Genomic DNA, 10,539 nt, shown 5'->3' on the forward strand with positions numbered 1-10,539 from the left:
ACGGTTGCACCTGGACCGACCAGCGTTCGATGCGTGGGGGTGGATGTGGCGTTGTCCCTTTAAAAGGGGAACTAACGGTTGATGGTCGGTGACCATGGTGAAGGGGTGCCCCCGAAGGTATAGATGAAAGTGGTTGAAGGCCCACTTGATGGCGAGCGCCTCTCGCTCTATCTGGGCATACCTTGCTTCTGTCGGGGTGAGGGACTTGCTGGCAAATACCAGGGCGGCCCACTGGCCTGGTTCGCGCTCTTGAGCCAACACTGCGCTGAGTCCTACAGGACTTGCGTCCACCAGTACTTCCGTCCGCTTCGCCAGGTCGAAATATAGCAGCGTGGCTTCACCCAGGAGGGCATCCTTTATCCCCTGGAATGCTTCGTCTTCCTTTGGGCCCCAGTGCCAAGGCACGTCTACCTTCGTGAGGGCTCGTAGGGGTTCACTTCGGGTGGCTAGGCCTGGTATGAACCGCCCACAGTAGGTGGCTATCCCCAAGAAACTCCTTACTTCCGTTGGGGTCGTTAAAGCAGGGGTGTCCTTGATGGCTTGCGACTTCCTGAGGTCTACCTGTATGCCCTCTTAATTGAATACATAGCCAAAGAACTCGAGGGAAGGTTGGAAGAACTGGCACTTGTCCTTGTGTAAGGTGGCTTCATGTGCACTGAGGCACTTCAGGGTGTCCCGGAGGTGCATGTGATGGTCGGCGGCTGTCGTGGAGTGGATGAGGATGTCGTCACTCACGTTCAGCACTCCTGGTAGCCCGGACAGTAATTCCTGTATCGTGTTTTGGAATACTTCGGCCACCGAGGATGTTCCAAAATTCTGTCTTTTATATCTCCTGAGTACTAGGTGAGTACTGAGAGTGGTGATAAACCGACTTTCCTCGGACAGGGGCAGTTGATGGTACCCCGCGTTAAGATTGATTTTTGAAAATTATTTGGATCCATTGACATCTGCGATGATGTCATCCATTGTGGGTGTTATGTGGCGTTCCCTTTCAATTGCCTTGTTGGGCAGCCGCAAATCAATGCATAGGCGGATGGCTCCTTGCTGCTTAGGCTTTTCCGCAATGACCATCGGAGATACCCACGGTGTTGGTCCGGAAACCTTCTTGCTCTTCTAGGGCCTCCAACTCCTTCTCTACAAGTGGTCGCAAGTGAAAAGGGATCCTCCTATGCAGCAGGGTGACAGGGGCAACTGACTTGTCGATGTGTAGCTTGATGGGTTCACACTTGATGCACCCGAGGCCTTTGAACAGTTCGGTGAATTGCCCAAGGAGCTCTTCTACCTGGTACGTCCTGATCCACCTGGCAAAAGCGATTAGCTTCAGGTCCTCGGCAGTGTGGCTGCTCAGGGGGGTATCTGCCTCCCTTCGATGATGTGGATTGTGGCCATTATCTCGAGGTCATCAGCCTTGATGGGTACTGAGATTTTCCCTTTTAGTGGCAGGGGGGTGTCCGCTCCATATGCATATATCTTGGTTTTGGGTGGCACCACCGGAGGGCGAGGGCGCAGGCTCCTGTATTGTTGTAGCTTTCACTTCGGTTCCTGCGACTTGGACAATGCAGGTGGGTTGGGGCCTGCGGTGTGCTTGAGTTCCTTTGCGAAAGAGACTATGTATACCTCCTCATCCTCATCGTCTGACGAGTCTTCCACGGTCTGTAGGTGCTTCACTGGCTTCTTCTGGGCGTAGTCGGCGGCGTAGCGTCTGCCACAGATAGTTGTCGCACCGCTTGCGTTGGGGGTTTTTGCCCTCTGAGGTCTCGGGTTTTGTTGCATCGTCTGCAGACAGATGCAAAGTAATTTGGTATACCGCAGTTGATACAGGTCTTTCCTTGGGTGGGACAGTCCTTTGTAGCATGTGGCTCATACCCGCAGTATCTGCATTTCGATCTGGACGCGTCTCTTCGTGGCCCTCTGAGCGAGTCTCCTCTCGGTTTGGTCCTCACCGCATCCGCCCGTTCTGTCTTGATAGAGTCTAACTTCCTTTGGGGCTTGGTTAGTGCTTGGTCCATTACTGTCGCTATGGCCGCGGACAGGTCGTGTGATCTGGCTAATATCAAAATGTCATCCAGTGTAATCCTTGGTTTTCGCAATATGAGGCCACGTAATGTCTTGTCGCGGCACACTTGGATTAGTTGCCTCCTGATTTCTTTTGGCTGGTCCTCATCCGTGCATGTGCTGGCTAGTTCTCGGAGGCGTGCGTAGAACATGTCCATCGATTCCCCCCTCTCTCTGGCGGGATTGTCCTAGTTTGAAAACCTCGAAATCCAGGTTCAGTTGCGGGTCAAAATGGCCGTTGAGCGCTGTCACGGCTGCGTCATAGTCATCCGCTGCACCTGTGTTGGGCAAGTGCTTGAATAGTTTGAAGATCTCGTCCCCTGCATAGTGAAGCAGTAAAGATCTCTTCACTGCCTTGTCCGTCTCTCGGGCCGCGACACAATAGTTGTCTAGGCGTTCAATCCATGTCTTCCATCGGGGGGAGGCTGTCGCTGGGTCTTCCAGTTCAATAAAAGGAGGTAACACTCCTGACGCTGCGTGTTGAAATGGGACGCGGGCCGGCGCAGCGGCGTTGTCTTCATCTCCCATGACGGCTGGCAGGGGTATTCCAAGATATCCTGCCTAGTTCACGGACAGGAGGACGGCGTCGTTTACCCCACGCAGCGTTATGACGCGGTCTCTTCCTGCTCTCAGGGCACTCCAGTACACAGTGAGTCCACACTCTCCTTGTTGGGTGATGAAAAACGATACATGCACCCATGTGTCATCTCTCCTCATCTCTCCCTTGAATTTGTCAATGATTGTCACCATTCTGAGTCCAGAGTTGCTACTGGCCACAGACACCACAATTGGATGTGCCAATGCTATACTGGTGCAACCCCAGCGCAGGTGTTCTCACTTACTGCATGCAGACACCAAACTTGGATGTGCCAGTGCTTGTTGGGACAACCCCAGCGTAGGCGTGTTCACTTGCTGCAGGGCTTAGGGGACGGATGGGGCCTCTCGCAGCAGCGTCTGCCAGCAGAGAGCGAGTGATCAGTCAGCATGGGCGCCTTGTCCCCGGCGGAGACCTCCTGCAGGATGGGGCACAGAGGTTGAATAACGCCACACCTGGGTTCGTCGGCGTGTCGCGCAGTGGACACGCAAGGACACAGGGTGTTTTCCGCCGCACGCGCGGCTGCTGCAGATGACGGGGTGGCGTACAGGATCACCGCACGCACTCGGCGGCTTCGATCCGAAGAGGCGCCCTGCAGCGCTACCGCGCATCAGGGGTGGGTGCACACCGGGGCAGCGTGAGGTGCGAGCGAGGGTTGGGCCCCCTCCGCTCGTCGGCAATGTCGTGTTGGGGACTCCGTATGGTGTACAGTCCCAGAGGGCAGGTGGCCTAGCGCGGGGGGAGGTAAACGCGCAGCATAAACACATGAAGCCACCAATAGTTACTGCCTCGAAAGTGACGTGCCACGAGCGGCCGTCCTTTTATTAACTCCCTGCAGGCCACGCCTGGCCTGCGGATGTCGGGGTGCGTGGGTGCAGAGAAACTAGACCACCAACCATTACACATTGGAGTAAATGGATAAGTTTCAAATTTGCTGTCAGGTCTAGTTGTTTTTGTTATTTGTGGGTAATTATGGCTAGACTGGGCAATATGATCTCTATTTAGCTTAACACTGGTGTCTCATTTAATCTATAGTTAATCTATAGTTCACTTTGTTTTAGTATGGTGGCCATCAACAGACCTTCTAAAAAATGTGCAGGTTTAAAGCTGCAATATGCAGCCATGTGATGACATTTAGTAAACAGAGGAAATGCAGAGGTGAGCTGTCACATTAGGTGCAAACAGCTTGCATCAGTATTACCTCACATTTGGTTGACAGCCCTGGAACAGCATAATCACCGTAGGTGCAATTAGTAGCATGAATGTGAAAATCTTTTAGGAGCTCAAATTCCACGTATCAGCAAAATACATTTAGGTATAAAATCAGTGGAGTTTGCCACCCTGAGCTGTAAAATCAGAGTACAGGGAGATAATGTCACATTTCATGTAAAATAAGTGCATCGGTATGACCTCACATTTGATTGATGGTTCATCGAAGTGTAAAATCACCTATGATGTAACGACAGAAGAAATGAGTTGTGGAAAACATTTAGGTACACAAATCACACTTAGGTCTTTAAATCACTTTAGGAAAAATATCAGCCTTGGGGCAAAGAAAGCAATACTGTTGTATCAGTTATCACATTTAGGCATAAACTTTCATTTAAATGCAAATCATGTGAAGATATCAAATCTCCCTTGGCGAAACATCATCAAGAGTGTGGGAAAACATTTAAGAGCACAATCCCTTTTAGGAGCGTAATCACGCCTGGGTGCAAAGTTACTATTGGTGTAACATTAACAAGAGTAAATAAACACTATTAGGAGCACACATATGCCTCCTTTGCAGTGCATTGATGTTTCACTTTGCCATACCTGTCATTCAATGAGGGACAATCTTTAGGCAGGTGGACTAGCACACCTAAATGCCCATAGCTAACTGTGAGACAGAAATACTACACTGGCCTGATCTTTAATGTGCCCAGTAATGGCCCACTGCCCAATAACCCAAGGGAAAAGTCCTCACTGTCTCATTCTTCCTTAATTCCCACCCCCTCCCCAAAAAAATAAAAAAAATTGGCAGGAACTATAAGCAGGTGCAACTGAGATACTCAGTGCTATAAAAACTTTGTCAAGGCCCCCAAGAAGGTGGGCAATTCACTGGTGAAAAGACTCATTCACCTCTGTGCTAGATATGGTCATGTGTTGCTAAGCAATGGATACAGGAGTAGTGGTGGCTGGTGACATTTAAAAGTGGTGCGACGTAAACGTTCTAATCCGGATGAGTGCCCGGCCGCCATACGCCAGGCTCTGGGGGGTTCTCCCCCCTAGAAAACCTTGAAGAAAGAGTGAGCAAATTGTGCGTTTTCCAGCATATTTGAGAAAGCAAGGACCGCTCTGGAGAAATACCCCAAATCAGGATAAGCACAAGTAGGTGACACAGACATTCGGATGCAGCGAACAGGCAAACTGCTGAGTTAAGGGCGCGGATACGTGTCATGCGCTTGATGATTAGAGCAATATTTCGTGAGAGAGCGCAAATCAAGTAAAATGTAGAAGTGCACCATATTTACAAGCACGTTGCACAAGTCTAGTTAAAGGAACATGTAAGAGTGTTTAATTAATACAGAGTGCATATATCAGTGTGAAAAGCTAATGTAGTAATGTTTAGAGATGTTAGAATGATATTAAATTCCATGTTATGTGACTGTTGCAGAGGAGAATGTAATGCTGCCAAACGTAGAAATGTGTAGGCCTCATGGCAGTTCACTGAGAAAGAAAACGTGCCTTTACAATTTCACATGAGATGGATTACTGTTGTTATAATTCAAAGTATTATTGATCATAGACTGAAAATATATGTTTTATAGAAGTGTTTCCTATAACCAGTGTGTGTAATAAGTTAGGATACTGTTTAGGCTGAGAAATAAAGGTTCATAGAGTGCACATGCCTGTTTCATGTAAATCTAGTAGGCCTGGAGAGATAAGGTCGTTTCTTTTGACCTGCATGTGCTAGTTAAAATCAGGTCGTGTTCAGCATAAATTGTGGACCATGCTCGAAGGTTTACGACTTGTGAGATAAGCTGGAGGCCGGAATTTGGGGCCCACTTCATGGGTGTCTGTTTGCAGGTGCGAGGGGGTTCCAATCAAGAGAGTGATGAATAGAGCTCTGTTCGGGGAACCAGGCACAGGCCTGGAGGAGGGTTCAGGAATTTCCTGGGGGATACCGTCTTCCTGGAGAAGAGCCTGAGAAGCAAGGTCAACGCTAACAAGAAGCCCAGAGGAGTATCAGTATGGAAAAAGCCAGAACCGACACCACGTGAGGGGTGTACGTGAGGGGCGTCTCTGAGGGGCGTTGCAACTGTAATTGTGATTTTGTATTAGGGACAGCACCCTTGGGTGGAGTTAGAGCAGATGGCCTGAGGAACCTTAGAGAGCGGATGGGTAGGCAGAGAGGGCATAACTGCGATGCACAGATTTACAACAAAGACTAAGGGAAAGTGAGTGATCTTCTTTGGAAGTCACCACGGCTGACACCTTTTTAGGTTAAGATCCTGCTAAGTAGGGATGTCACTTAGTCTAGTGTAGGGACAGTCTAATCTGGATTTTTCTTCCTTTTTGTAAATGACGCTCAAGTTACAACTTGTGTCTATTCTTGCAAACTTGCTGATCTTTGAATTAGTCTTGGTGATATTCTTATGTCACCTAAGAGCATTTAGAGAATTCATGTTGTATTGATGTCAGTGTATCTTTTGAACCTTATATTGAGATGTTTGTATCTCCAGTTATCTTTGGCTTTATAATAAAACTTTAAAACTTATTCGTAGTAGGTGGTTCTTCAGAGTTGTGTAAAGTCTTAAACTGCTTAACCTAGTAGTGGATTGCTTTTTACTCTATGACAGGTAATAAAGGTTCAGTCGACCTGAGTTGGGATCTAGATCTATAGTGATCTGATAAGAGATCAAAAATCCCGCCGTAACAGTTGGTAGCAGTGTAGGATGGTTACCTTCTAGAGGAAGGTGATCTAGACTAGGTTAAGATTACCCAGAGGCCCCTAGAGATCGAGAGATGAGCAGCAGAAGAATCGCCTGCCGAAGAAGGTGCTGACGGTGCGAGAGAAAAGCAGCAGAGTCGGTCGAGAGTGAGTATAATAAGGGTCATGCGTTGTCAGATTGCGGTGTTTTGTGTTGTATCTGTATTGTAATGTCATGCAGAGTTGAATGCCTGTAGTGTGATTGAGGGAGGGTTGTGAGCGCGCGCAACCTGGTGAAAATCTTAAGTTCAGAGAAGAGCTTAAGTGGTTCGGGTGTATCGGACATCCAGAGTAATTGTCGACCATTGTAAAGGGGGTCATGAGGTACCATTGATCGCCCGCAGGACCGTGATAGGGGGAACGCAAGAGTGAGTGTATGGGTAACGGACGCTGGTCGGAAGTTACTGTGTGTGTAAGTAACCTATCAGTCAAGGCGATTGTCTGGACGTTCACGGAAAGACATTTCGTCAGTTAAGGTGACAATTACAGTTAGACTGTGGGCGTACAGTCAAGAAAAGTGATCACTTGGTTGGAAGTAATCATTTTTCAGGGTATGAATGGGACGCACGCATGACCGGGAGACGAGCTGAGAGAGGAGGGGAACTGCTGCAAAGGGGAGACGAGTGACGTCAGAGAGAGCCGCGCTGTGATAGGCCGGTTGACGCGAACCGCGCTGTGATAGGCCGGTTGGTGTGAAGCCGCGCTGGGATAGGCCGGTTAGCGAGAACCGCGCGGGGATTGGTGGATTGTCATCAGGAAGTAAACGAACGCAGGAAAATAGGAAAAAAAAATTGTAGATTTTGAACATGAAGTGTTTTAAATGCTTGAGAGCGATCTTTAAGAGCAAAAGGAGAGAATCGTATTACGGGGAAGAGGCCCCGCCAGAGGGTACACCTGCTCATTATATGGCTACGAATGTTGGGTTGCATACTATACTGTGGCTTAGTACTTGGAGTAAGATTACAGAAGGGAACGAGGAACTGACTTTTCCGAAATACGGAACGTTTAGATTAGAAGTGTTGCACCAGCTAAAAGCAGTTATGTCTTCATCGAGACCTTTGCCTAGACCAACACAGTTTGAGGCTTTTAATGCGTGGATTAGGGTGGCGCACGACAGGAATCAGAACAGACGTCAAGAAAGGGTGAGACGATCGGTAAGAGCAGTACAAGATGCCAAATGGGATGCGGAAACCAAGAAATGGAGGGTACAGACTATTGAAGTGGATAGGTTGTACCCAGTGATAGAGGTTACAGGAGAAAAGAGAACGCCAGAGGAGGATGACGAGAGCGAGACAGAGGATAGCCTAATAAATAGGTTGTTGATAGATAGACCGCCTCCGTACAATAGGGAGATGGAAGGTATCGAGCTCCCAAGGGAAAATAGGGTTGGCATAGAGGAGAATAGATCACTCCCTATAGCGGACCGGGTACCTACCAGAGGTGAGGAAACACCACATCTTAGTCCAGTACAGAGGGTAGTCGGAAGGTTTGTGGTGCAGAAGGTGCCAGCAACGGAGTGCGTTGAGTCTCATGGATTACCAGATGCTCTTCAAGTACCCGTTACCATAGGTCCTATAGTGTCAGTTTATAACCCAGAGAAAGTGCGAGAGGAGGAACAGGTACGGTTAGACAGAGAAAGAGCAGAAATGGAAAGAAAGAACAACATGACAAATGCCTGGAGGCAATTGCCAGGACCGACAAAATGGAGCACCCCATTGGATTCAGCAGTGGATCCCATAACAGATCAGGGGGGTCAGAGAGGACCGATGGATCTGAGAGGACCACGGCCGAAATCCTTTAAGGAGTTGAGGGCTGACTTGAGGGAATGGGATGCTGCCACAGAAACACAGAGTAACAGGTCAAGAGCGGAAGCTGAATGGGGAAGTCGAGGCGATGGGACATTGTCTCACTGTGGGGCTAGCGAAAGCGGTCAGGAGTGGGACGGTAAGAGTCAGGAGAGTAGAGGAGCTACCCGTCATATCCACGGTGGAAGTAGGCAGGAGCAAGAAGGTAGAAGTACAGAGTGTGGAGGGGTGTCTCGTCTCATTCACAGAGAGGAAGACCGAAGGACGCAAGAGTACAGGGATAGCTTTAAGTGCACCCACCATGCACCTGGCGATAACATACAGCATTGGAATCGCGGGAACATGGGGAGCCACGAGGTGTCTCACCATGCGTCAAGCGATCATGGGCAGGAGCGGGATCGCGGGAACATGGGGAGCCGTGAAGGGCCTTGCCATGCGTCGAGCGATCATGGACAGCAGGGGAATTTCGAAAGCATGGGGAATAATGGAGTGTCTTACCATGCACCCAGAGACACCAGGCAGAATGGGAGATGTGGGATTATGGGGAATCGAGCAGTGTTTCACCATACACCAAGAGAGGATGGAACTGCATGGGACCTGGAGAGATGGGAGCATGGGAGGACTCCCCATAACACGCCTGAGCCCAGACGTAGGACTCAGAGCTGTGATGGGAGAGACGTAAATGGGCTCTCTAGAGACAACACACTGAAAGCTGTGATAAAGGCAAAAAGGCTCGATGTGACCAGTTTAAAATCTGACCTGGACGAGATAATAGATGGTACGTTACCTTTAGAAAGGATCGACATGTACGAGCAAGATGAGGTGCTGTTTATAGCAAAGAATGTTACTCGGAAGGCAAGAGCGATTCACGAGAAATTGTCTGAACTGGCAGACAAATATATGGTAGACTTGTCGAGAACAAAGGCATTACAGGGTAACCATAGGTTGCATTATTCAGATCAGGATCTGGACGAGAGGAGGACAATTGGATTAAAAACACACATAAGGGAACTGATCACAGGAATAAGGGCATGGAGAGATCTGGATAAATGGGAAGAGAGGTGGTCCAAGAAAGGGACTGTCAGGCGGAGCGCGATTGTGATGTCCCCGGAGGGAGGGCCACTGCGGATGGAGGCATTCCCTTTGCGAGAAATATCGAATGGGAGTTATGTACATGTGCCCTGGAGTAGGGGAGATTTGGCTGCGTTTACCAACTCATATCCGAAGTTAAGGGAGAATCCTGTAGAGTGGTACAAGCAGGTAGAGAGGTTTGTGAAGATCTCGAAAGTACTGTGGATCGATTTGAACACCTTATTTGATATTGTGGTCCCAGGAGACTTGTGGACAGCATGCAAAGTCAGTGTCGAATGGCCCACAGAGGAACCAAAAAGAGATGCTCGTACTAATGGTCCGTCAGAAAGAGTAATGATAAAATATGAAAAGGTGATGACATGGCTGAAAGATAAGGTGCCACCGCAAGATATAGATTGGGTGAAAATAGACCGAACTAGACAGGAACCCAAAGAGACAGTCCATGAATTTTATGACCGATTGCTGAAAACGTTCAAACAATACAGTGGATTAGATGTAATGGATCCCAAAGACATAGGACAGTTTGTATCGAAGTTTGTTTTGGGGTTGAGACCTGATATTTGTTTGATGATTCAGCAACACTTAATTTGCTGGCAAAACAAACCATTGGATGAAATTTTGAGATACGCAAGGTATTGCAGTGATGAAATAGATTCCAAAGCAAAGAAACTTAAGGAGAAGCTGATGATGGTTCAGATGCAGTCGGCTGGAAAGGGTGGACAACAGCAACAGGGAACAGGGACGATGGGAAGGAGATCAAATAATCAGAATAGGGGCAACGAGGAAAATCCGAGACCTAGAGTAGACTTTGCTACCTTGAAAAGGACGACAAAGTGTCACCAGTGTCACCAGGTGGGACATTGGAAACGCGAGTGTCCCTATAACCCTGAAAACGGAGAACTGGAAGTAGAGGAGGAAGAAGTTCAGACCATTCCAGTGCAAGGGGTGACAGTACCTAAGGGTAAGGTGGCCAAAGGGGGGACTTCGGCTCCTCGAGCCCAGTTCCCGCAACCACCAAA

General features: G+C 48.7%; 1 protein-coding gene across 1 annotated transcript; it reads left to right on the forward strand.

The window, feature by feature from the left end:
* Positions 1-8,902: 8,902 nt before the first annotated feature.
* LOC147666723 (uncharacterized) lies at positions 8,903-10,065 on the forward strand (the record flags this gene model as incomplete). The annotated part of the gene is made up of 1 exon (XM_086948929.1): positions 8,903-10,065. A coding segment is annotated over exon 1 (1,163 nt), but the record flags the coding sequence as incomplete, so codon positions are not given.
* Positions 10,066-10,539: the final 474 nt, after the last annotated feature.

This window comes from Lissotriton vulgaris, unplaced genomic scaffold (genome assembly GCF_964263255.1).
Source record: "Lissotriton vulgaris unplaced genomic scaffold, aLisVul1.2 SCAFFOLD_2205, whole genome shotgun sequence".
NCBI lineage: Eukaryota > Metazoa > Chordata > Amphibia > Caudata > Salamandridae > Lissotriton > Lissotriton vulgaris.